Source organism: Garra rufa, chromosome 11, assembly GCF_049309525.1.
Source record: "Garra rufa chromosome 11, GarRuf1.0, whole genome shotgun sequence".
NCBI lineage: Eukaryota > Metazoa > Chordata > Actinopteri > Cypriniformes > Cyprinidae > Garra > Garra rufa.
In genome coordinates, this window is record NC_133371.1 from 29,553,307 (window position 1) to 29,580,226 (window position 26,920).

At 36.9% G+C, this 26,920-nt stretch overlaps 1 protein-coding gene across 1 annotated transcript in view; it reads right to left on the minus strand.

Moving 5' to 3' along the window:
* hydin (HYDIN axonemal central pair apparatus protein) overlaps positions 1 to 26,920 on the minus strand; it is a 100,824-nt gene that overhangs the window by 5,899 nt on the left and 68,005 nt on the right. The window contains exons 36-75 of the mRNA XM_073850652.1: positions 25,623 to 25,705; positions 25,339 to 25,501; positions 24,884 to 25,248; positions 23,089 to 23,208; positions 22,814 to 22,971; positions 21,801 to 21,948; positions 20,755 to 21,168; positions 20,477 to 20,662; positions 20,284 to 20,363; positions 20,007 to 20,189; positions 19,811 to 19,930; positions 19,000 to 19,159; positions 17,541 to 17,713; positions 17,256 to 17,454; positions 17,028 to 17,130; positions 16,778 to 16,877; positions 16,484 to 16,652; positions 16,134 to 16,369; positions 15,942 to 16,044; positions 14,608 to 14,812; positions 13,017 to 13,261; positions 12,242 to 12,393; positions 11,960 to 12,155; positions 11,766 to 11,871; positions 11,017 to 11,244; positions 10,551 to 10,906; positions 9,370 to 9,530; positions 9,182 to 9,276; positions 8,458 to 8,671; positions 7,554 to 7,757; positions 6,661 to 6,787; positions 6,413 to 6,578; positions 5,934 to 6,081; positions 4,263 to 4,470; positions 3,922 to 4,143; positions 3,335 to 3,504; positions 3,051 to 3,249; positions 2,806 to 2,961; positions 1,712 to 1,992; positions 646 to 865 (exon numbers count right to left, since the gene is read on the minus strand). Coding sequence (XP_073706753.1) covers positions 646 to 865; positions 1,712 to 1,992; positions 2,806 to 2,961; positions 3,051 to 3,249; positions 3,335 to 3,504; positions 3,922 to 4,143; positions 4,263 to 4,470; positions 5,934 to 6,081; positions 6,413 to 6,578; positions 6,661 to 6,787; positions 7,554 to 7,757; positions 8,458 to 8,671; positions 9,182 to 9,276; positions 9,370 to 9,530; positions 10,551 to 10,906; positions 11,017 to 11,244; positions 11,766 to 11,871; positions 11,960 to 12,155; positions 12,242 to 12,393; positions 13,017 to 13,261; positions 14,608 to 14,812; positions 15,942 to 16,044; positions 16,134 to 16,369; positions 16,484 to 16,652; positions 16,778 to 16,877; positions 17,028 to 17,130; positions 17,256 to 17,454; positions 17,541 to 17,713; positions 19,000 to 19,159; positions 19,811 to 19,930; positions 20,007 to 20,189; positions 20,284 to 20,363; positions 20,477 to 20,662; positions 20,755 to 21,168; positions 21,801 to 21,948; positions 22,814 to 22,971; positions 23,089 to 23,208; positions 24,884 to 25,248; positions 25,339 to 25,501; positions 25,623 to 25,705 — 7,322 coding nt within the window. The remainder of the gene's footprint in view (positions 1 to 645; positions 866 to 1,711; positions 1,993 to 2,805; positions 2,962 to 3,050; positions 3,250 to 3,334; positions 3,505 to 3,921; positions 4,144 to 4,262; positions 4,471 to 5,933; positions 6,082 to 6,412; positions 6,579 to 6,660; positions 6,788 to 7,553; positions 7,758 to 8,457; positions 8,672 to 9,181; positions 9,277 to 9,369; positions 9,531 to 10,550; positions 10,907 to 11,016; positions 11,245 to 11,765; positions 11,872 to 11,959; positions 12,156 to 12,241; positions 12,394 to 13,016; positions 13,262 to 14,607; positions 14,813 to 15,941; positions 16,045 to 16,133; positions 16,370 to 16,483; positions 16,653 to 16,777; positions 16,878 to 17,027; positions 17,131 to 17,255; positions 17,455 to 17,540; positions 17,714 to 18,999; positions 19,160 to 19,810; positions 19,931 to 20,006; positions 20,190 to 20,283; positions 20,364 to 20,476; positions 20,663 to 20,754; positions 21,169 to 21,800; positions 21,949 to 22,813; positions 22,972 to 23,088; positions 23,209 to 24,883; positions 25,249 to 25,338; positions 25,502 to 25,622; positions 25,706 to 26,920) is intronic.

The window sequence follows — 26,920 nt, forward strand, 5'->3', positions numbered from 1 at the left end:
TTCGTAAATAAAAATAAAATAAAAATATTCTTTTTAACAACAAATGCTCGTCTTGCACTAGCTCGACTTCCAGTGTTTACAAAGCGTATATGCAAAGAAAGTCAAACGCCCTTTACAAAAAAGGTAAAACAACGATGTTGGACGATTTTAAAGTTGGAGGAAAAAATGGGATTTTTTCTCCCTACCCTAAACTGCATGTGACCTTTCCAACTTGATTACGCAATGTGTAAAGTTGCAGATGCATATTGCAGAGCTAGTGCAAGACGAGCATTTGTGGTTTAAAAGTATATCAATTTTTATTTATTTTAGAAAATGACTAATCATTTCGCTAGATAAGACCCTCCCTCTCATCTGTGATTGACTGTAAAGCTGCTTTGAAACTGCAATTTGGACCTTCAACCCATTGATTCCCACTGAAGTCCACTATATGGAGAAAAATCCTGGAATGCTTTCCTCAAAAACCTTAATTTCTTTTCGACTGAACAAAGAAAGACATGAACATCTTAGATGATGTGGGGCTGAGTAAATTATCAGGAAATTTTGTTTTTGCATGTGAACGAATCTTTTAACTTTAACATTTCATCAGCACATCTAATATTAGCAAATATACAAGGTTTTAATTATGACACACTGTAACATTCAGACCTCTGTTGCAACCGGAGGGACAATGCAGGAGCCAGTGAGGGTGAGTTTTAATGGTTTGCCCCCCTCTATAGTACAGCAGAGATCATCATAGCGCAGATCTTGACTCAGCTCGGCAGGGGCAAAGGTCACTTCAAGGGATACTTCCATTCCCGGGGTGATGTAGCCTTCAGCGGGGAAAATGGTGAAATCTGGAGCAAAATGCTTTACATCCCATTTGAATCTGAAGAGAACAAGAAAAAGCTGAAGATGCAAAAATACAAATATATACAGTGGTGGCCAAAATTATTAGAACACTAGTATTTCCCCCAGCTAAAAATGGTTTAAACGAGTCAGTTATTTCTATCTTTTGCTGTAGTGTCTCAGTAGGAAATAACAGTTTACATTTTCAACCATTCATTTCCCACTTAATTGTAATAATCCAGTGAGATTTTTGTTTGAACAAGGAGTCTGACAACAGCCAGTGCTCCACACAGAGATCTGATCTCTCATCATAATGCAGTCTGTCTGGAATGACATGAAGAAACAGAACAAACTGAGACAAACTAAATCCAGAAGAACTGTGGCAATGTCCCCAAGATGCTTCAAGAGACCTACCTGCAAAACTACTTGAAAATACTGCTTTAAATGCAAAGAATGGTCAGACCAAATGTTGGTTTTTATTTAGTTAATAGAAGTTAACTGATGAAGAAAATCTATTTATGACATTATTACACATTTTTACACAAGTGCCTACATTTTTGAACAGTACTGTAGCTTTGCATCTTGGAGACATAGCCACAGTTCCTCTGGATTTAGTCTGTTTCAGCTTGTTCTGTTTCTATGTCATTTCAGACAGACTGGATGATGATGAGATCAGATCTCTGTGTCAAGCACTGACTGTTGTCAGACTCCTTTGCAAACAATAATGGAAAAATTAATGTTTGGAATTGCTGGTGAAAATACAAGTTTTCTAATAATTATGTCCGCCACTGTACTTCTATTTAAATCCATGTAACAGCATTGTCACTCAGATTCATTCATTTACAGAACCAGCCACACATTTTTGTGATTACGCATGGATGTGTACCTCGCACCAACGTCTCCTGTGTTCAGCATGATAATGCGACGGGTGGCTTGGCAGCGCTGAACCACAGCTCCAAACTGCAGGTAGTCTGTGTCCAGTCTGACCTCCACTCCCTGACAACAGCCCTTCATGACCAGCAGGGGGCGAACAGCACCTAGACACTCCAGCTGCAGCTCCTCAGTGAAGGGAGGCATGCGCTGTTCAGGAGAAAAGCGAAGCTCCACCACACATCTGCCACCTCCCTCTTTAAGTGTCACCTCCCCTTCTGGGTGCACTGACAAGCTCTGAAAAAAAGCACAATGATTCTTTATATTAAATGTATGCAATAACATGGAATGTATGCATGTATTCATACTTTTAGGTCCAAATATCTATTTCAAACAAATGCTGTTTTCTTTCTTTTTTGAAAAATGCACCATGGTTTCCACAAAATTATAAAGCAGCACAGCTGTTTTCAACACCGATGATAAGAAATGTTTCTTTAGAACCAAATCAGCATATCAGAATGATTTCTGAAGGATCGTGTGACACTGAAGACAGGAGTAATGGCTGCTGAAAATTCAGCTTTGAAATCACAGGAATAAATTATATTTTAAAAATATTAAAATAGGAAAACAGTTATTTTAAATTGTAATATTATGTGATTCTGGACCACAAATCCAGTAATAAGCATCAGTTTTCTGAAATTGAGATTTATACATCTATTTATACATAGAACTATTTGAAAATCTGCAATCTGAGGGTGCAAAAAAATCGAAATATTGAGAAAATTGTCCAAATGAAGTTCTTAGCAATGCATGTTACTAATCAAAAATGAAGTTTTTATATATTTACGGTAGTAAACTTACAAAATATCTTCATGGAACATGATCTTTACTTAATATCCTAATGATTTTTGGCATAAAAGAAAAATAATATATAATAATCTTGACCCATACAAAGTATTTTTGTCTATTGCTACGAATATACCCATGCTACTTAAGGCTGGTTTTGTAGTCCAGAGTCACATATTTCACAATATTACAGTTTGTATTGTATTTTTTGACCAAATAAATGCAGCCTTGGTGAGAATTCTTTCAAAAACGTGCACGTGTTACCCTAGAGTCCTGGAGAAGGTTATCAGAGTGTCTGCGAAGACTAAAAGTCAGGGAAGTGTGGCTGTTGTTCACCAGAGGGATCAATTTCCGACTTTGCTGGCCAATCTGCAGAGCTCCGAAATTGACCACTTTATGTGCTGAGTCCTCCAAATTTATCTAAGACAAAAACAGGACAGTATGAATATTTATTACATCAAGATGTCGATATGTATAATCATTCAAAACTCCCACACCCTCTTTGTTACCTTCATCTCAACGCCCTGTCCCAGGATCTCCACCACTTGTTTGGCACACTTGTTCATCTCAAAAACCACCTTCTCATGGTAACGAACTGCTTTGCATGGGTAGAATGAGAAGAGAACCTCTATGGAGCCTCCAGGAGAAAGGACTTGAGGGGTGAAGCTGACTTTCAAGACAGGTGTGTTGGAGAACAAGCAGTCTAGACTGAATAAATACCATGGTGTTATAAAAACAAACCATAAATCTTTGCTTTACATGTTTTAAAATTCAAATATAATCTGTTTTCTACCTGATTCCTCTGCTGCTTCTGTTGCAAATCACCAGTGTTTGTGTAACAGGTGCCATACCAACACAATATATGAAATGCATTCCAAAGTTGTGCTTTAGGAAAGAAAACTCCACATCAGGAGCTATAGCCGAGCCCATTAGTGCACAACAGAATGTCGGCCCATTCTTTATCTACAAACAATTGAATGCAGAAAAGGAAAAACTATGTAAACAATATTTTGTTCAATAAGAAGGACAAAAAGGACATTAGAGGGTCAGTTCACCCAAAAATTTAAATTCTGTCATTATTTACTCACCCTCATTTGGTTCCAAACCTGTAAGACCTTTGTTCATCTTTGGAGCACTAATTAAGATATTTTTAATGCAATCCAAGAGCTTTCTGACCCTGCATAGACAGCAAGGATACCTACCACTTTCAAGTTCAAGAAAGGTAGTAAGAATGTTAAAATAGTCCTTGCATTGTGGTACTCTCCTGAATGTCTGTCGAACGAAGGTCTTACGTGTTTGGAACGACATAATGGTGAGTAATTAATGATAGAATTTTCATTTTTGGGTGAACTATCCCTTTAAGTGATGAAGAGGGTCTACCTTAATAGAAAATGTCAGATCTTTGAGCAGACATTTCCGCTGGGGGCAAAAGGTCAAGGTGCAGGAATTCTGTCCACCTACAGCCACTGTGTCCAATTTAGGTTCCACCTGCAGGTGGGGCTGCAGCGCTGCCAGCCCAGACAGGTCATACTCAACATCTAAACTAAATTTCCCAGGATTAGACACCACAAATGTACATGTGGATTTATCGTTTAGCTCCACCTATTTAGGGAACAGATGACAAGAAAGCTTGATTAAACATTTTGTGCTGGAACTCTGCCAAAGACAACATACTGACACAATAACTAAGGGTGCATAAATAACATCACATATATTTTTACCTGTTTGAAGTCCACAGGATGGATCTGGTTTGATGAGAGCTCTGTGATGGATCCCTCGGGGCTCTCATATCGCACATGAGCATTCATGCTGTAACACTCTCCCTTCAAGTTCATGGTAAGCGGCTGGAGCTTCCTCTGCACTGTCACTACTAGATTAAAAGCCACATCTCCCTCCCGAGTGGGAGTGATTCGTATGACCAACGGGATCCTGTCAGAGGCAGATGTTATAGGATTAGTTCACTTTCAGAATAAAAAAAAAATCCTGATAATTCACTCAGCCCCATGTAATCCAAGATGTTCAGTTCTTTCTTTCTACAGTAGAAAAAGAATTTTGAGGAAAACATTCTAGGATTTTTCTCCATATAGTGGACTTCAATGGTTCCCAGTGGATTGAACGTCCAAATTCAATACAAAAAAGGCTTTTCTAGTCAAAATGTCTTAAATTCTAAAATTAGGATGCATTTACAAAATAAGCAAAATGACATAAGATATTTAGTTTTGTTTTAAGCAAAATGCACTTAGTTTAGTTTTTCCCCCCTGGAAACAAGTAAAATGATCTGCCAGTGGGATAAGTAAAATATTTTTAAATCAAGAGTATTTTACTTTCCCCACTGGAAGATAATTTTATTTATTTTAAGCAAGCTGAACTTAATTTATTTGTTTTCCCCTGGAAACAAGACTGAATATCTTATGTCATTTTGCTTATCTAGTAAATGCATCTTAATTTAAGAGTTTTTTTGACTAGAAACAAGACAAAATATCAGAGGGCTCTACACGATCCCAGGCAAGGAATAAGGGTCTTATATACACTGCTAAAAAAATTTGTTAGTTTTTAGTTCTTAAAACAGGCAAAAATGTCTGACAATGGGGAAAGAAAAATCATCTTAAATCAAAGGCTAAACAAGATTATTTTTCTTGACCCATTGGCAGATATTAAAAATTTAAAATAAAACTAACAAAATTTGGGTATTATATTTCAGAAAACAAGACATAATATCTTAAGTCATTTTACTTGTCAAGTAAATGCATCTATATTCAAGAATTCTTAGACATTTATACTAGAAAACAAGACAAAAATAGTAAGGAAGAATTTTTTTTTTTCGGTGTAGTGGAAGGATTGGTAATTTTCTTAAAAAAATGATAATTTATATAATTTTTAACCACAAATGTTTGTCACGAGTGACCTTTCAAACATGACTACGTAATGTGTGAGGTCAGATTTGTTCAAAACAAGCTCAAAAAGTATATAAATTACTTTTTTTTAGAAAATGACTGATTATTTTGTTAGATAAGACCCTTATTCCTCCGCTGAGATCGTGTAGAGACCTAAGAAGCGGCACTGAAACTACACTTTGGACCTTCAACCCTTGTGAAACATTGAAGTCCATCATATGGAGAAAAATCCTGGAATGTTTTCCTCAAAAACCTTAATTTCTGAAAGAAAGAAAGAAAGAAAGAAAGAAAGAAAGAAAGAAAGAAAGAAAGAAAGAAAGAAAGAAAGAAAGAAAGAAAGAAAGAAAGAAAGAAAGAAAATCTTGGATGATATTGGGGTGAGTAAATTATCAGGATTTTTTTTTTCAGGAAGTGGACTAATCCTTTAAAAGTGTTTAAAAGTTTAACCAAAAAGGATATGATTGTTATGACAGACTTTATATGAATGAAATAACATACTTATCGTTAGGTGGAACTGTCCCCTCCATAGGCTCTAGCACCAAACTGTCCTGGTAGCCCTCAGAGTGGCACGAAGACTCTTGGACCATAAAATGAAATGGTTGATCTTCTCTGTTCACCACAAACACAGTCTGATGAACTTCAAAACCTGCACACAAAAAGCACTTGAACACTCCTGCTAAAAAAACTGGCATACGGTATCAATAACTTCATAATAAAATTATGATCAGTAACTATCTAAATCAGTTCATCACACTCCAGTCCTAGCTGTCATAATTTGCATCAAAGTATTTTTTTGTCCCAAGTGACTTCCAATTGTACGGACAAAAAAGGTCAAAACAAAATAACTTCTGTTGTGTGCCACAGAAGAATGAACCCAATACCGGTTTGGAACAGCATGAGGGTGAGTAAATAATGACACAAAGTTATTTTTGGATCAACTATTCTTGGTAGAATTGAGCATTTTATTGAAACCTCACCTAGTAGCAAGCTGCCCAGATTGAGGTGGGCCCGATCAATATAGACAACAGGCTCATTAGCAGTGCCCACCAGCAGAAAAGGCAAAGATAATTTGTGCTCAGGGATTAAGAAGGTCCAGAAGGATTCCACTAAATCTAGGTTGAGAACCTGGTACTCAAATGAGACCTGAAAAAAGAGATTAAAATTTTATATCGATTCATATCTGAAAAAGCATAAGATTTTTTGTTAAAATCTCAAAACAAAAAACCTTCACTTCTTTCCCCGGTTGAACGGACTTGTTTGGCATAAGGCAGTTGAAAGGAGATTTGCCTGAGTCCTCACATCTCCAGATGAAAGAGTATGGCTTGTTTGTGGGATTAATAACACCAAATTCCCTGAGAGAAAACAATGCATTCATTATTTGTGCAATGCAATAATAAATCACCCATATTTTCAATCAGGAACAAGTCTGTGAGTATACTGTATTTTTATTTAGTACACATTTATTCTATTAGGATCATGTGACACTGTAGACTTTTTTTAATTATTTAGAAAAATATCAGCATTTTACAATGTTACTGTTTATATAACTTGTAAGTTATATAAGTATATATAATTTAAAGGTATAGTTCACCCAAAAATTAAAATTCTGTCATTAATTACTCTCCCTCAACTCATTTCAAACCCATAAGATCTTCGTTCATTTTCAGAACACAAATTAAGATATGATTTGATTAAATACAAGAGCTTTCTGACCCTGCATAAACAGCAATGAGACTGACACATTCAAGGCCCAGAAACATATTAAGAACATCGGAGACTCACCTTAAAGAGGAGAAATCATTGAATAAAGTCTTTTTTTTTTTTTCTTTGCGCAAAACTTATTCTCGTAGCATTAAAAATTACAGTTGAACCACTGATGTCACATGGACTATTTTATCGATGTACTACCTTTCTGGTCCTTGAACATAGTTGCATAGTTGTGTTGCTGTCTATGCAGGGTCAGAAGGCTCTCAGATTTAATCAAAAATACCTCAATTTGGGTTCTGAAGATGAACAGGTTTACGGGTTTGAAACGGCATGTGGGTGAGTAATTAATAACAAAACTTTAATCTTTGCGTGAATCCAATCAAAGTCAGAACATTTTATGAAATGTTTTACCTCTGGACAGATGTGCCAATACCCACTGAGGTGAACTCTATAACCCTGGTATTGGGGTCCACAATGAGGGGACTGTGGAGTTCAGGATTTCGTCTGTTTCCAGTTAGGTAGTCTGAATCCTTTAGGTGGAAATGACAGTATGGCAGCAAACTGCGACCACTTACGTTGATCACTGGACTCTGCTCATCCTTTAGATTAGGGATTCTACAAATTAAAAACAATTTTAGAACTAAGCAAAAAGTCATATTCAGCACATTTCAGCTTATTTATTTTACATACAAGGGAGTTGGTCGTTCATTAATTCTGACAGGCAAAGATTCTGTGTGTCTATAAATATTAGCAGACTGCGTAGGTCACACACACTACATCTAAATTTGCTTGTCAATTCAGCATTTAGTCCTGTTCTGTACACACACAATTAAAGGGATAGTTCACCTAAAAATGTAAATTCTGTCATTAATTACTCACCCTCATGTCGCTCCAAACCCCGAAAAAATTAAGCTATTTTTGATGAAATCCGAGAGCTCTCTGATCCTCCATAGACAGCAAGGTCCAGAAAGGAACCAATATTGACAAAATAGTCCAGGTGACAGTGTTTCAACCATAATTTTCTGAAGCTACGAGAATACTTTTTGTGAATAAAATCTTTCTGGACCTTGAACATGTGGTCAATGGAGGGTCAGAGAGCTCTCTGATTTCATCAAAAATATCTTTATTTGTGTTCCGAAGATGAACGAAGGTCTTACAGGTTTGGAACGGCATGAGGGTGAACAATTAATGATAGAATTTAGATTTTTGGGTGAACTAACCCTTTAAATAATTTTTGTGGAGTGACAACTGCAACTGAATTGACCTCTGAAAAATTCTGAAACTTTACAGTGTGTACAAAGCCTATGTGTCTCACCTGCAGATCAAACTGGCCTTAAAATCAGCCACTTCCAGAGGGGAGAACCGGATGTGGAAAGTTTGACTCGCTCCTGGGCTGATAAACCCTACATCAGGTTCAACACTGAAGGGAGGAAGCTCTGGGTCTCCTAGCAGTAGAGAGGACACACTCTGCAAAGAGCTCGCTGGTCTTTCTGGTGTCCTACTCCCTTGAGCCGAGCGAGAAGCCCTACCTGATATACATCAGATATATTGATTACATTAAAGGTTGTATCAGCGATTTCTAGCCTGAAACAACAATCGGCACTACCAACCTTTCCACAGATAAACAAACAGTGTTCCAACCAATCAGCATCAGGGGTTTGGTGTTGTGGACTTTCGCTCCGCCTCCCTCACATCTCTGCACCAGTAGGAAAGTCCACAACATCAAACCCCTGAGGCTGATTGGTTGAAACACTGTTTGTTTATCTGTGGAAAGGTTGGTAGTGCCGATTGTTTTTTTGGCATATCTCGGACCCTAGGCTGACCAGAGAGACGCGTTTTTTTCACAGACAATTTATGGGGCAGGCAGCGAGCGGATCGTGAAGAAAGGTCAGCTGAAATTGACACTTTATGTTTTAGGCTAGAAATCGCTGATACAACCTTTAATACAGATTTTTATTACTTGCATCTAATGAAATGTGAAAACATACTTCTGTGGTACATCAGATCACAATGCAAACATTTAAAGGCTGAAGGTTTACCTCCATGTTCAAAGGACGCAGTCTTTCCATATGTCTCCATTAGAACCTGCCAGGAATATTCCATCTTAACACTGCCTTTGTTCTCCATCTGGAGGCTAAAAACATAACATCAGTTATGAAAACACATTAATCTGTCCAAAATTAATTTCTAAGCAAATATTGTATGAGTGCAGTGCATTAAAACTTACTGAAAGACTCTGGTCTGGTACAGCATTGTGTCTTTGAAACGAATGGGTCCAGTATCACATTGGTATTTGGCGTAATCACACGTGGCACTAACAATCAGCTCCATCTCTCTTGAGGAGTTCTCCACCACAGAGTGAGGAGGCTCCGGATCTGTCGCTTCTACCTGATCACAGAACAGTGACAAGATTAAAAGAATTAGAAGTCATTTCTAATTTAAGACCTTTAAGATCTGAACATTCAGAGACGGGATTGCATCAAGCCACAGATCTAGGGTAGAGTTTAGACAAAATTATGCTGCATTGAAGGTTCACAGAAGCATGTAGTCTCTGTTACCCTTAATGGAGGAAGTTTGAAACAACCACAACTCTTCCTAGAGCTTGCCTCCTGGCCAAACTGAGCAATTGATGGAGAAGGGCTTTGGCTAGAATGATGCCAAGATCCTGATGGTCACTCTAGTTGAGCTCCATGATCATATATAAAGACACGACAAACTTATTTCACTGCAACACTTATAGACAGAGAATGTCCTTGAGTGGCTCGGCCTGAGCTTGAACCCAATGAAACATTTATGGAGAAACCTGAAAATGTCTACCAGACCCAATCCAAGCTGACAGAGCTTGACAGGTGAAGAGGTGAGGCAAAGAATGGCAGATAATTGGCAAATGTTGATGTGCAAATCTTTTTGATTCACAGCAAAAAAAGATTTGAGGGCAGTAAAGGTGCTTCAGCTAAGTACTGGGTATGAATACTTATGCAACGTATCTTTTTTAATTTTTAATACATTTATGTTGACAATTCTTTTTTTGCTTTGTAATTATGGTGCGTGGAGTGTAGATTGATGTGGAAAAAAGTAATTTAAGGCAGCAACATAAAACGTGAAAAAAGGGGTATGAATACTTTTGCAAGGCACTGTATATCTCTCAATTGCAATTTCATACCTAACAATTGTGACTAATTGTGTTTACTATTTTCTGTAATGTAACTTTTAATCTCACAATGTGACTTTATATGTTATATTAAACCAAAAAAATTAAAATTTTGGCATTTAATGAAGTTTATAAAATCAGTAAGCAGATCCAATGTCAACTCTTTTTGTATTAAAACTTTAGATTTGCAATATTCGAATTTATGCTACTGTTATCTCCATCTTTATTATCTCTAGCACTAATTCCACGAAACTCACCTTCCGTTTGGTTGGTTGTTGTGTCGACTTGTCTACATCCACCCATTTAACAGTCCTGTGACAGTCATCCCAGTCTGGAACCTGGTCTACAGGCTGCTGATAGGTAATACTGCTGAGTTTACATTTTATTGTTTGTGCATTCAGCACAATGGGCTCCTCTGAGCAGAAGGTCACCGTCACAACTTTGGAGCAATCGGCATGCAAGTGACCAACTTGTGGAGAAAAGCTCAGCTGTGGGCCGCTGGGAAGCCATTCAAAGCGCAGCACCTTGGAGCTGCTTGGGTTTGTCATGGTGAAGGTTTCTTGATAAGTGCGGCCCACGTGACAGTCTCCAAAATCCAGAAGATCAGACAGACCTGAGAGAAGCATTTAGAAAAGGTAATTACCATAATTACCAACAGTGGGTATTGAAACCAAAAATATCCATAAAATACATGGTACAATTTTTGTCTTTTGCATTACTTACTTTCAATGCTGTCCTGCTGAACTTTGCTGCCAATGTTTTCCAGGATGATGATGTCATGGTAACCCTCGCCCACAAGCTGCACCACTGTCTGATCATACTGGTTATCCCTTACCATTAACTTCATGCTGGCCTCAAACTTCTGAGCCACCTTTGGATGAAACCCAATCTGGAATTCTGCTTGTTGCCCAGCCATGAGGATCAGAGAGGCTACATGTGCTAGTTGTGTCTCTGAAATGGATCAAAAACGCAGTTACATTTCATTTTAATATGTTTCTGTTGCATATCACATGCTAATGTTCGCTTTATTTCAATTTACTGCTTATGGTTGCCTGCCTCAAGCTAAACGTCATGAAAGAAATAACATTTTGTTCCTTCTCCTACACTACACCACTCTGTAAAAAAGTAATAATCACAAATCTCAAAATGACTTTATTAAATTTTAAAATATTCATATAGTCTAATATACAGCTCTCTAAAATATATGATTCTGATTGGTCAATGGCTGCATTCTTTGGCCAAACAACCGCTTGACATCAAGGTACTGATCGCTGTATTTTGTGATATAACCAGCTCTAAATGACTGCAATAACCTATGAACAATGACACTCAATTTAATAAACTGGAGCAAGGTCCAAAACAATCTGCTGCTGTTTTTTGTTATTAGTTTCAAAGCTTATTTAAAAAGCAAATCATAACCACATTGCATAGAAATGAATTTGTATGCACTCTTCATTGTGTTTATGGCTTGCCTTCTCTGGGATTGCTTTCGATTTGTGAGGAGGCCAGTCTGCAAACAGTGCCAGGAGCAGCATTTAGAGTGAAAACGTCCAGGTGATATTGTAGAACAATGCTAACCTGCATATTGAATGGAAGAATGGATTATTACAAAGAAAATTAACATCAGAGAAATAGAAGTTTAACTGAAAAACGAGTCTGATCCTACTTGTGCAGGCACATTGCCATTGTTCTTGATCACTAATGGAAGAGACTGCCTTCGTCCCACCAATAAGCGCTTAAACTGCAGCACTGGCTGACCTCGATTAGTCCTCTGTACAGGTCTCAGAACAGTAATGCAGGGCAAATTGCCTTCACCCATTAGATCAAACACCAGAGCTTTGGGTTTGGGGGCAGAAGCTTGGCTGTGTTACAAAACAACAGTAAAAGTAAAGTCTCAACAAACTATCAACAACCATTTACAGTTTAAACCTGTACTGAAAGCATTTACCTTGTGGTCCCTTTGAGAACTGCCTCAAACACTGCATGATATATGTGCATAGTCATAGGAGAAAAGGTGATGGTGGCAAAAGCATGTGAATGGCTAGGGATACACATCTTAGTAGGGGTCACCTCAAAAACCTCTGCATTGGGGGTCGATGTCTAAAACAAACAAAAAAAAAAAAGTTAACACAGAACAGTTAAGCAAGATACAGTTCTATTATGACAACTCTTTGAAGATATTAGTGTGGTAATGGATATGAAAATATTAATGTATTTGGTGTTGGTGGAATAGATCTGCTACGCTGATGAACTGCAGCTGCTGTTGGTTATTGCTGTTGCTGCAAAGCAGATACATGAACTTGCTACTGCCAGTGCATACGCAGATATGGTGCTGTGAGTATTTAAGACATACTGCTGCAGCACAAATAGCATATGTAATAACCTGTAGCAGATCTATACAGATGGAGCTGGGGAGGTGGAGGGTTTCAGAGGAACTCCTTTCAGCAGAAAGCATGCTGCGAACTGCTTTAGTGAATGCTAACTAGCCATTAAAATGTAAAGCAGCAAGCGTTTTGGCTGCATATGCAACATGAAACAATCAGCTTGTGTAGCAAGTTTTTTAACGTTGTGAATATCATCAGTTTGGTTAACGGTCCATCAGTCTGCGCCCATCTAGAGTTTCATGACAGAACTTGGCATTTAAGCAACAATTAGTCCATTAACAGTTACAATATTTCAAAAAAACGCTATAATTGTTTACATACTGTATTCTGCAGAATAACTTCTTGCAAACACACCTTAACTGTTTTGATTGCCAGACTGAGTTCACAGGACACTTTTCCTGGATTGGTCAGCCGGAACTGGGCTTTGGCTGACTGACCCACCAGTACATTGTTGAAGACAAACTTGTTCTCGTCCTGTACATAGACGCCCATACTGTTCCGGTATTGCTCACACTGCAACATGCTACTGTTCTTACAGATACGGTGCTCCTCAAAGATAGAAGCAATGTCTGTACTTGCTATTCCTGTAAACAGTACAATGACAGAGAGATCATTTTACACTATACTTCATTCTAGTTTAAGAACTTTTTTTTTTTTAAAAAGCAGGTCATTCATGTAACACATCATTCTTGAAACACTGAGCCATGAGGCCCACTGAGCCTAGAGGTGGAGCAACACCGAAGGACCTAGTGAGTCCTGGGGTGCACCTGCACCGTAGGACCCACTGAACCCAAAGGCATGCACCAAAGGTAGACAATGGTGGGTAGAGTTCAATATAATAAAAATAATGGATGGCTAATATGAAATATAAAGCATTTCAAGAGCCCTTATACAACTGAGGATATATTATATAAATTAAAGTTACATAAGTATCATAAAATTGGTTCCCCTCTTCAATAAAGAGGACAATTTAAGCCTGTTTGGCAGTGATTTGATTATTTTATAGACCTTTTTCCTGAACACGGAAGTAAGTCCGACTCTTAACTGAAAGAATGCTTTGCATTTCCGGTCTGCATTGTTTCTAGTCAAATTAGGGTATATTCCGAGCTAATAAACTAATGTTAAACCTATTAAAGGTTGTATCAGCGACTTCTAGCCTAAAACATAAAGTGTCAAATTCAGCTGACCTTTATTCACGATCCGCTCGCTGCCTGCCCCATAAATTGTCTGTGAAAAAAACAAACATTGTTCCAACCAATCAGCGTCAGGGGTTTGGTGTTGTGGACTTTCGCTCCGCCTCCCTCACATCCCTGCACCAGTAGGAAAGTTCACAACACGAACCCCCTGACGCTGATTGGTTGGAACACGGTTTGTTTTTGCTGTGGAATGGTTGGTAGTGCCGATTGTTTTTTTGGCATATCTCGGACCCTAGGCTTACCAGAGAGACGCGGTTTTTTCACAGACAATTTATGGGGCAGGCAGCGAGCGGATCGTGATGAAAGATCAGCTGAATTTTACACTTTATGTTTCAGGCTAGAAATCGCTGATACAACCTTTAAAATGTTTTTAAAAAGCACATGGCTCCATAGCGCCATCACTTGGCAATGTCGCAATGACCGTCATTTGTCAGTGCCTCACTTTAATGAGTGTGTAGATGACACGAAGCAGCGGAAGGTAGCTACATTAAAAACAGATGGACGCTATTTGAATGGGTTCCTATGGAAACCGCAACAGAAAAGCATTCAATCTGACGTTAGAATTCGTAATGGCGGCGCTCATCGTTTACTCAGGAAAAAGGTCTATAGATAAAGATAAAGAAAGCTATCAAAATACTCAACTCTTAAAAACCATCAAAGAATGAACAAAAATGGTGCATAATAAAAGAATGTATTTCACAGAACGTTATATAGAATTTTTCACAGTCACAAACCTGGCATACAAACTTCGGCTATTAGCTTGTATGGAATTCCATCTGGGTTTTCAGAGGGGTCTCTGTCAGTGATGTCTATAGCTAGACATTCCTCCCAACAACCCACATGCTCTGCCTTGCAATCCACAGTTACTACTTGGTGGGCTCCAGGCGCCAGAACTCCCAAGCATGGGGACAATGTGAAAACACCACATGTCAAATGTGTCTGTAAAACATAAAAAAACATAAAATATTATTTGTAATAGATTGTATGGCGGCGTTTACAAGATTAAAGTTGTAATATTTTGAGAATAAAGTGGAAATCATGAGAATAAAGTCAAAATATTATAAGAATAAATTCAAAATATTTTAAGAAAGAATTCGAATTTCAGAGAATGACAATAAAGTCAAAATGTTTCGAGAATAAAGCTGAAGTGTTTTGTAAATAAAATCAAAATATTTTGACAATAAAGTCAAAATTATGAGAATTCATTCGTAGCAATTACAAGATTAAATTTACAATATTTTGAGAGTATATTCTAGCCTATTGCACATGCAAATGGCCCAGATTGGGCGCAACAAGAGCTATTCCAAGGTCTCCGCTTTTAAAATCTGTCAGTTATACAGAGAAATACAAACAATATGTCTATTACATTAATGTGTTTTTCACACTCTTTAATGTAGCATGACAGACCACTGTATTCATCTCAGTTTAAGCTGCATGTGAATCAGTCATCTTTCCGATTACAGTGAGACATTTGTTTCATTAAATTAGGCTATATTGTTTTTTTCTTTCCTTCTGATTTTCCTTCATGTTAATATTGTGCTATAAACTTGAAATAAAGTTGAAAAACACATTTACAATTTGTATTTTGTGATAAAACTGACAGAATTTGAAAGCTGAGTCTTTGTTTTATATTAAAAGTACCAAAAGCACAAGGCTTATTGCTATTATTGAATGGCTGGCGCACTACAAATAGGCCTACTGAATGCAATCGAAGACGTGAAATATTATTTCCAAGCATACTGTCCCTGCAAGTGTAACACATGGTTTGATTTCTGCTAACAATTTCACATATATTCACATAAATTCCGGTGTCCCAACTGCTAGGATTTAATTCTTGTAATTTCGACTTTAATCACGATTTAAATTTTATTCTTGAAACATTTTGACTATATTCTTTGAATTTCGACTTTATTCTTGTAATTTTGATTTATTCTCGAAATATTTCGACTTTATTCTTAAAATATTCCGACTTTAATCTCGTAATTTTAGATTTGACTCTTTTTTTAAATGCACCAAAAATGCCGTTGTAAGATTAATACTTAATATTTAAAGAAATACAGTTTCTTACCTGGGTCGATATGCCAATCTCATTCTGCATGGTTTGTCGTAATTCACTGGCACTGGATGGTTTTGCAGTATAATTGTCTTTTGATGGCTTCTTACTTCCCAAGCTTCCAAAAAAAACAAGAACCAGAACATTTTTTTATGTTTTCCTTTTTTCCCCATTTTTTTTAATTCTTTAATAAAACAGTAGACATACCCTTTCCTCTGTGCAGGAACTGGGATGTTTTTACACATCCTAATTGCAAAACGGATCTCAAAGCTGCCTCTGTTCTCCAGAGTGAAAGTCTGTTTCTTGCGAGAGCCGTAGACCATTGGGCCAAAGTTGATATCATTAGAGGGACTGATACTGTATTTGGTGAAAAGTGCCTGGACGGACACTTTAATTGGTATAGTGTTAATAGTCTCGCCACCCTCCAAATTGGGCTCAATAACCTGGGGAAAATACAACACAACACAATTATATTTTTTTTTAATCTCTGATGACAGCAGAACTAAAATAAAAATACTGTACAGTAAAGAATCTATTAAGTAGTAAGATTAAAAGACCTGACAGCAAAGGATTGGACTATCTCTGATGGACATCTCTTTGTTGTGGTGATAAATAATTTGGATGGTACTGGGCTTATTGTTGGGGCGTAATGAGCCTTTCTGAGGAGTGATGGAGAAGATGGAGTTCAGATCTGGCATTTCTGGCTCTGTGGCCACTAGATTAAACCTGTAAGTGAAAATTGTTAACAAAGGAGAAAGAAGAAATGTTAAAGACATATTAGATGTTTTTCTTTTTCTTTTCTTTCCATTAAAAAAACGTAACTATATATAAATATCTATATAGTAACTTACTTAAAGGCAATGTCATATTTGCCTTTGTTTTCCAACTTAATAGAGCGTTTGACCTCTTCTGATACTTTGATTGTTCCAAAGTCTAATGAACCATCAGAATCTGCAGCGAATGCAAAAACAGCATCAAATGAATGAACAAAATTTGTATTAGTCAGTGTGTTACATAGAAGACATAAAGTCCAAATGAGAGTGAGCAAATGATAACAGAATTTTAATTTTATGGCGAACTGTTTTCAGTTACAGTAAGTACCTTCTGGAATGGTTATGTCCACTGCAATATCATAGGCCTCTGCAATAATCTGAATGTTCTCTGAATGTTGAACAATGCCAAGAATGTTCTCCACATCTGACACCTGGTAAACACACATGCACACAAACGAATGCATACCAGTACCAATCATGGATACATTTACTCTTTATCTGCATCTTTATATTTGTAAACACCGCTAATGTTTCAGTTACAAAAGGTGTGCAGTACCTCTAAACTAATGGCCCTCTTCAATTTGACAGGATTCTTGGCTATAAAATACATGTGCAGCTTGAAGTCAGAATGAGGCATGATGATGCCCTTGTTCTGAGACACACTGAATTCATCTCCAAGCATCTCCAGGCCCCTCAGTCTCCAAGCAGCTGGCATAAGGGTGTTATTGCACAGACATAAACTCTGGGTTTCTTTTCTGTAGACAAAATACAAAACATTAATTAAAAGGATTTTTTTTTGCCCCTAGTTATAACAATTAACCAAAAAGTAAATGTAGTACACCTGTACGGTGGAGTTTTGTCAAACTGGAGCAGCTTGCGGTCCAGCTCCAGTTCAGGCCTGACGCCTATACAGGAGAGACGGAAGACAACAGGCTCTGGGTTTCCTTTGATGCAGCAGACCAAGCTGTCCTCTATACATTTGGGTGTATTTGGGTATGCCCACACCATCAGCAGCTACCAGGAAGATATCAAACATTAATGATAAGAGAGTATGAGTAAATGCCTTTTTTGGTGTTAAACTGAGTTTAAAGGACAAATTCACTTCCAGAACAAAAATGTACAAGCAATTTACTCACCCTCTAGTTATCCAAGATGTCCATATCTTTGTTTCTTCAGTGTAAAGAAATTATGTTTTTTGAGGAAACATTAAGGATCTCTCTACATATATTCGACTTCTATGGTGCCCATGAGTTTGAACTTCCAAAATGTAGTTTAAATGCAGCTTCAAAGGGCTCTAAACAATCCCAGCCAAGAAAGAAGGATCTTAATCTAGCGAAGCGTTTGATTATTCTCTAAAAAAAATAACAATTTATATACCTTTTAACCTCATATGCTCATCTTATCTAGCTTTGCATGTACAGTACTCTGTGTATTCCAGTTCAAGACAGTTAGGGTAGGTTGAAAAACTCCCATCTTATTTTCTCCTCCAAGTTTAAAATCATCCTAAATCGCTGCAGAATTACCGACCAAGTGTTTACAAAGTAAACATGCAAAAAAGATCAAACGTCCTTTACAAAAAGGGTAAAACAGTTATGATTTTAAAGTTGGAGGAGAAATACCCTAACTGTCTTGAACCGGAATACTCAAGAGTACAGAGCTAGACAAGACGAGCGTTTGAGATTAAAAAGCATATAAGTGGTCATTTTTTTAAGAAAATAACCTAAGAAAAGACCCTTTTTCCTTGGCTGGGATCATCCCTTTGAGGCTGCATTTAAACTGCTTTTTGGAAGTTCAAACTCGAAGGCACTATTGAAGTCAACTATATGGAGAGAAATCCTGAAATGTTTTCCCCAAGTAACATAATTTCTTTACAACTGAAGAAAGAAAGTCATAAACATTCTGGATGAAAAGGGGGTGAGTAAATTATCTGTAAATTTTTGTTATGGAATTGAACTTCTCCTATAATGTAAAAAGGTGGCTAAAAAAGAAAAGTACAACTTCAAAACACAAGACAAAGAAAGACTGTCCATACACTTAAATTAAAGCTCCCAAAAATTTTTTTACTGCAACATTTCGGCCAGTAAGTCTTCATAAGGCACATCATGGTTAATCACAAGGGTGGTTAACAAATTTAAGAAATGGCTAGTTAGACTGTTTGGAGCAAATACTGCTTTAATTTAAAATTTTAAAGCACAAAATATCATTCAAATTACTTTTTAAATATTGCAAAAAAAATATATAGCTCCAACTATTGTAAAACTGTGCATGGTGCAAGAAGTAAGAAATAAAAATGTGCATACTTTTCGCTCATTGGGTTTCAGCGTCATATTTGGAGGGTCAAGAAGGAAAGTGGTGGCTTTGGTGTCATGTTGAAAGCAAAAATGGATCTCTGCCTCCATTTTAGAAGTATTGTGAATTACCAACTTATCCATGTTCTCAGGATATTTTGCTTCTTTATACCTGGGTCAGGATAACATTAATATTAATAAAGACCTAATATACAAACTAGGGCTGGGTTTTGACAAATGTTTTACTATTTGATTCGATGCTATATTGATATCAAATATTTTGGATATATATGAGGTACAGTACATGCCAAATTTTCTCAAAGGAAGGTAAATCTCTCAACTAATGCTGTAAAATATTCATGAGAGGCCACTACATTACTATAATACTGAAGGTTAAAATTACATAACTACATTTCTACTCCAATGCATTTTTTTTAAATACAAACATTTATTTTGTGCTATAACTAGTATTAAAGCGGTTCCACATTAAACAGTGCCAAAACAGCATTTATTGTTTGAATACTGTAATAAAATGGACACAATTTGAAATCTGAGACTTTGTTTAATTTCTAAAGTAACAAAGCACAAAGCTCATTACGATTTGATTGGGAGGTGTGCTAGAATGTTCTGTTCATTAACTGAAAATAGGCCAGACTAATCAATTCTTGGGATTTAAAAGCAGTATTGTTTCATAAAACTAAGAATTAAAATCGAGAAATCTATATTTTTTACCCAGCCCTAGTACAATCACATTTATTACAGAAGAACTTTAACAGAAAATTACTGTTAAGACACTCAATAATGAATGCTCATTTAGCAGCACCTGTCCCTGGTCTTTCCACACAGCAGAGGTCCAAACTCATACAAGTCTGACTGGATAATGTAAGTCTTTTGAAGTCCACTCTCAGGCCGCAGGCTCTTCTTGCAGCGTGCAAACACGATCCTATTACATAAACACACAGACACTATAGTACATAAGGTCTATCATAACTATATTTCCCAGCTGAAATGTTACTTACTTCGGGTCTCTGCTTATAGTTGGAAAAGCACAAATTCCTCTACAGTATAGCTGATAACATCGCTTGGTCCCCATCACCTCAAAGGTAAAGGTCTGATCAAAATTTCCAAGAACAGAAGAGTAAAACTTGATCCTTAGAGTAACTGCACCATTTGAGGGCACAATCCAGCGGAAACGAGTCAGTCTGTAAAAGAACGGCAGAAATTAAGGTTTTAAAGAAATGGTTCTGTTTATTTGTGATTGTACATGTGGTTTATGTGTGTGAGGGACCTCCTTACCCCTGGTTGTATTCTAGGTTGGGTTCCTCAGAAGGCATACCTTGGCCAGGAGTAGATGGGTTAGTAATCGTCATGCCCTCCTGTGGAAAGACAAGTAGACTGCTTTTAATGTATTTAGATCTTTAATTTAAGTCTTTAATTTAAGTCTATACATACTATATAAATGCCTGAAAGGCCTTCAAGACTTCAGTACCTTAATTTCTGATCTCACGTCTGCTTCTGGCAGATCCTCACAAGATGTTGGCATCAAAAAGGTAAAACAGCTGTTGGAGAGCTGTGTGTTGGGAACTGGTCTTATCTTAGGGTATGGGACTATTGAGAATATTATAGGTGGTGGAATGGGTGGACCTTTAGGTCCCAACCCTAACTCATCCAAAATCTGTGAGGAAAAACATTTAAAAAATGTACCTGGACAGAAGCTTTGTGCAATGAAGAACTGTTTCAATATAAAGAGGAACTGAGGTGCTTTACCTCCTCATGGGAGGGTAGTTTCATGCTACTGATGATCTCAAATCCACTTAGTTGTCCCTTCTCTTTTATAGACAGCCAGATATATGGAATAGGCTGTGGAACCACTATCTTTTCCAAGGTCTCGGCACCATCAGTTGACACTTGGGTCTGACTGGGAGCTGGTGACTTCATGTCTGCAGCTTCCACTTTCTGCTTTTCCTTCTCAGCTTTCTCCTTCTCTCGTTCCTTCTTGCTCTTCTTGGCAGAGGGAGGAGGACAGTTTGTTATGTCTACAGTCTCTTGGACTTCGGAGGCCATGGGCTGCAATAAGAGACTCTGTGTCCGGTCCCAGAACTGAAGAATGTGCTCGAGTTCTGGCTGATTCTGTTCGTACAGCTGGAATCGGGCCAGTAGCTGTCTGTCATTTTCACTGGACTGTTAAAGAACAGCAACAAAACAGTTTTCAAAATAGATTTCAAACATAACTGGACAATGCCAGCCAGCTGGATAATCTCTTTTAAATCAATTACAATTAGTGCTGTTTGTGGTGCATAAATTATACACTTTACCTTGAATCAAACACTTAAAAGAATGGTTCAACAAAAACATCTGAAATCTGAAAATTCTGTCATTAATTACTCACCCTCATGTCATTCCAAACTTTCAAGGCCAAGAAAGGTAGTAAGGGCATCAATAAAATAGTCCATGTGACATCAGTGGCTCATTTGTAATTTTATGAAGTTACAAGAAAACTTTCTGTGTGCAAAGAACTCTTGTGAATGGGCGTCAAAGTTTCTTATTTTTGTTCTCTTTATGCAAAAATGGACTGTTGTACCAATTTCATCAAAAATATCTTAATTTGTGATCTGAAGATGAAGGAAGGTCTTACGGGTTTGGAACAACGTGAGTGAGTAATCAATGACAGGATTTTCATTTCTGGGTGAACTTTCCCTTTAATGTAGTTCATGTACTCAGGTTAATACATTTTAAACATGAAAATCTGAAACAACTTCACGAGAATATTCTTCTGATGGTACGCATATTGTCAATTGCACACTCAAACTAACCATCTCATGTTGTATCTCCTCAGAAAGTGGCAGGGGGTCTTCATGTTCTGGATCACAGTCCTCGCTAGGTGTTATATCATCTTTCCTTAAATTCTCAAGCTCCTGTTGTCTTCTCTCTTCTTGTTCTTGGTCAGACTTGTCCTGTTCTCTAAAAAAAATCCGCAATTTTAATTTTACAAACTCATTCTTACCTGCAGTTTTCTTGTATATTCACTGTTATGAAAACCTGTCTTTAAATATTTTCTGAATCTCACTTACAAGACACACTGCAATAAATCTTCTTAAATGATTCTTGTTTTGAAGTTAAATTTAGAATTTAATTTAGAATTTAGAAGCAAATATATATTTAGACATAATATATTAAGGGTTGTTTTTATAAAATTCATTCTGAAATAAATACTGCAATTTATCTTACCCTGTTGGTAAGTTGCTTTTTCTTGTTTTAAGCATAAAATCCAGCATAATGTTCATGCTTAATAAACTTAATCCCAAGATAAATTATCTGAAAATCAGCCTTAATACATCCATTTTTTGTGTCTCAAGTAAATGTATTTTGATGCATGTGACCCTGGACCACAAAACCAGTCATAAAGGGTACATTTTTTGAAATTATGATTTATTCATCATCAGAAAGCTGAATAAATAAGCTATTGATGTACATTTGGCCAAGATGGAGCTATTTGAAAATCTAGAATCTGAAGGTGAAAAAAATTTAAATATTGAGAAAATCGCCTTTAAAGTTGTCCAAATTAAGTTCTTAGCAATGCATATTACTACTCAAAAATTAAGTTTTGATATATTTACGGTAAGAAATGTCCAAAATATCTTCATTGAACATGATCTTTACTAATGACCCCCATTGATTTTTGGTATAAAATAAAAATCGATCATTTTGACCCATACAATGTACAGTATTTTTGGCTATGGCTACTTAAGGACTGGTTTTGTGGTCCAGGGTCACATACTACAATAAAAAATAATCTTGAATTTGTATCAGAACAGTGTTAGAGCACCTTAGCTTGAAGGCACTGTAGCTGTTAAACAGGTTGATAACATAAATATGGCGACGGTTGTTGAAGGCTTTCAGGATGATCTGGAGCATTTTACTTGGTGAGTGGCAGTACAGTGTCTCCAATCCGTCAATCACAACACCACGGTGACAGTCGCTAAGCTATGGCATGGGAGCAAGCAGGATAAAGTCAATATGTGCTGTCTACATATGCTGTGATTGACACAAATTATCAGCCATATATTAGATATGTATAGGGTATACAAAAAATGTACATACCTGCAGTCTCTCTGACAGGATCTCCACCAACACATCATCAGGCAGTAGGCAGCTAATCAGGCCCAGCTCTTCATTTTGACTGGCACTCACACTCAGACGCCTGTGTACCTGACCATCTGTCTGCAACAACACACACGCATTTGAAATATTTATTTATATCCATTCATACATGGCACTTACAAACAAGACACACAGTACAGACCCATATGTTACACCATATGTTTGGTATTAGTATCTTATTATATTTACTATTTTAATCAGGGGAAAACCTTACACACACACCCATTGGGTTTTCATGTTTTATAAGGACACTCCATAGGCGTAATAACGTTCATACTGTACAAAATCTGTATTTTCTATCCCTTTACCCTACCCATCAAACAAAAATTCCTGCAGGTTTAGATCTTTAAAGTGTGTGTGCGAGTATGTATATATTTTTTAAATTTAGCTCTACACTACATTAATTTACTGTAATTGCTTGATTTAAAAAAATTAAGTTATGGCAACTTCAATCAAAATTACAAAGTACAATTGTGGCTTTTTTCTCAGAATTGTAAGATCAAAACTTGCAATTGCAAGTAATAAAGTCAGAATTGCATGATATTAACTTGCAAATGCGAGTTATAATGTCAGAATTGCGAAATATAAACTCACAATCCTGACTTAATTTCTCAAAATTGCATGCTATAAACTCGAAATTGCGAGTTATAAAGTTATAAAGTTTTATCTCGCGAATGCGAGTTTATCTCTCAATTCTTTTTTAATCGCAATTACAAGTTTATATCGCACAATTCTGGCTTTTTTCTCAGAATTATGACTTCGCAATTGTGAGTAAAGTCCAGTTTTGAGGGGGAAAAAAGACTGATATGTTCTCAGAACTGTGAGTTTATATCTTGCAATTCTGATTTTTTTTCTCAAAATTGCATAATGTAAACTCAAAATTGCGAGTTATAAAGTCTTTATCTCGCGAATGCAAGTTTATCTCTCAATTCTGACTTTTTTATATCACAAATACAAGTCTATATCTCGCAATTCTGGCTTTTTTTCTCAGAATTATAACCTTGCAATTGTGAGTGAAGTCCAATTTTGAGGGGGAAAAAAGACTGATATGTTCTCAGAACTGAGAGTTTATATCTTGCAATTCTGAGAATTTTTTTCTTAGAATTGCAAGATATAAACTCACAATTCTGATTGTAAGTTATAAAGTCTTTAGCTCCCAAATGCGAGTTTATCCCTCAATTCTGACTTTTTATGATTTAAGTTTATGTCTCTTTTTTTCTCAGAATTACAACCTCGCAATTGTGAGTGAAGCCCAATTTTGAGGAGGAAAAAAGACTGATATGTTCTCAGAACTATTCTCAGAAGAGTTTCTATCTTGTAATTCTTATGTTTTTTTCTCAGAATTGCAAGATATAATCTCACAATTGCATGTTATATAGTCAGAAATGCAAGATATAAACTCACAAATCTGTTAAATAAACTGTTTAGTGTCACATAATCATTATGCTGGTTAATTTGTTTTGGAAACTATGATGAAATAAACAACTCATTAAAACATGATAGAAATATGATCATGTGGCGAATTGCGGCTGCCGTGTGAAAAACCGTGCATTCTTAATTGCCACATCTGAAGACAGACAGACAAATAGACAGACAGACAGACAGACAGACAGACAGACAGACTAGATAAATAGATAGATAGATAGATATCTTTTGATAATAATAACCAAACTATAAATGTTTTTTTCTGACTTATTTACATGACTTAGTGTCAAGAATTTTAACTGTGTGTTACCATTGAAGCAGCAGGACCAGAGCTGTTATTCTTCTGTGAATGTCCTGTAATGTTTGTTTTGTTGCGGGTTGAGGCAGACGACGGGGGGACTTTTGGATCACCGGTAAGGCTGCCCTCTGCTGTGTGTTTGGCAAGTGCCTCAACACTAAGAACACCAGCACCCTGACCAACAGTGGCCACCATATCAGCTGCTGGCTCATCCACTTCCTTTTGGCCATTCACCACAGCGAACCTGGCACATTGTTCCCTTGCACTTAGGGCTGCGGAGCTGTTCCCTGATGCAACAGCCTCCTGCACCAACTCATCTACACTGAGACACGCTGCCCCATAGTGCTTAGCTAGAGTAACTGCTGTCCCTGTTTTACCTGCACAGAGATGCTCACATTTGAATTTTGCTTTGAAAATAATATACATAAATGATTTATCATTTACCAACAGAACAAACAGCATCATACCTGACAGAGGAGCACCATGAACAACAATGGCAATGCCCCGGCGATTTAGGGCAGCCTTGCCTTCTGGTGAAAGATCAATGCCCATGTGACGTGCAACAACTTTAGACACAGGGTCGTATTCCAAATCCCCCACTGCAGTGCCAGTGCTGATGTTGTCTTTGGTCTGGGCTCCTGTGAGTTGAAGACACATGTTCTCTCATTTATGTGTAATTATGTACTGAATTATAATACCAATTTCATAAAAAATGCAGATGCATTTAAATTACTGTTGCTCTAGGCTGAACCACACCTTTACCACTGAGTGTTTCACCCTCAGATGTTGCAGCTGTCTCCCCTTTGTCTTCATCTTCAAGACCTTCTCCGGAATCTTAAAAACAGGTTAGATCTATTAGATTCACTTAAAATTCTGCCAAAAGGCCTAACTTGTGATCATGTACCATGTCAGATGTGTTTTAGTCTTACATCCAATTCTGACAGATAACAGAAAAATTAAACATCCTTAACAATCATTGTGCTTAAACATTGTTTTTACCTGAATTATCCACAGCTGTGTTTTTTGTTTTGTTTTTTTGTTTAGTGATAGTTGTTCATGAGACCTTTGTTTGTCCTGAACAGTTAAACTGCCCGCTGCTCTTTAGAAAAATCCTTCAAGTCCCAAAACTCTGTTTGGCTTTTCAGCATTTTTGTGTATTTGAACCCTTTCCAACAATGACTATGATTTTGAGATCCATCTTTTTACACTGAAAACAACTGAGGGACTCCTATGCAACTATTATAGATGGTTCAAACGCTCACTGATTCTTCAGAACGAAACATGATGGATTAAGAGCGTTTTTGAATTTGAAGATTAGGGTGCATTTAACTTATTTAGTCTTGTAGGAAACATGTAAGCATCTTCTGAAGAGCAGTACTAAATGAAAAAATATGATATTTAGGCAAAAAAATTAAAAAGTACACATCTTCATGCTGTTCAAAAGTTTACACCCCTGGCTCTTAATGCATAAATTTTCCTTCTGGAGCATCAGTGAGCATTTGAACCTTCTGTAACAGTTGCATATGAGTTCCTTAGTTGTCCTCAGTGTGAAAAAATGGATCTCAAAATCATACAGTCATTGATGGGAAGGGTTCAAATACACAAAAATGCTAAATAAACATCTCATCTGTAGAACCTAAAGGATTTTTTCAGCAGAACAGCGGACAGTTTAACTGTTCAAGACAAACAAGGGACTAATGAACAACTATCACTAAACAAAAAACACCGCTGTGGATCAGTCTAGTAACAACACAGTATTAAGAATCAAGTGTATGTAAACTTTTGAAATGGGTCATTTTTTTAATAAATTCAACTATTATTTTCTCTTGTGGACTATATGTTAATGTCTTTCACATGAAATATCTTATTCAGGTCAGTACTAAATAAAAAATAACATGCATTTTGTATGATCCCTCTTATTTTGGTAAAATAATGAACATTTTGCAGATTCTGTAAGGTGTATGTAAACTTTTGAACTCAACTGTAACTCTTTTACCTGTAAACCCATTCAAAATCATTAGGTTATGTCTGATACATGTATGCAAAACT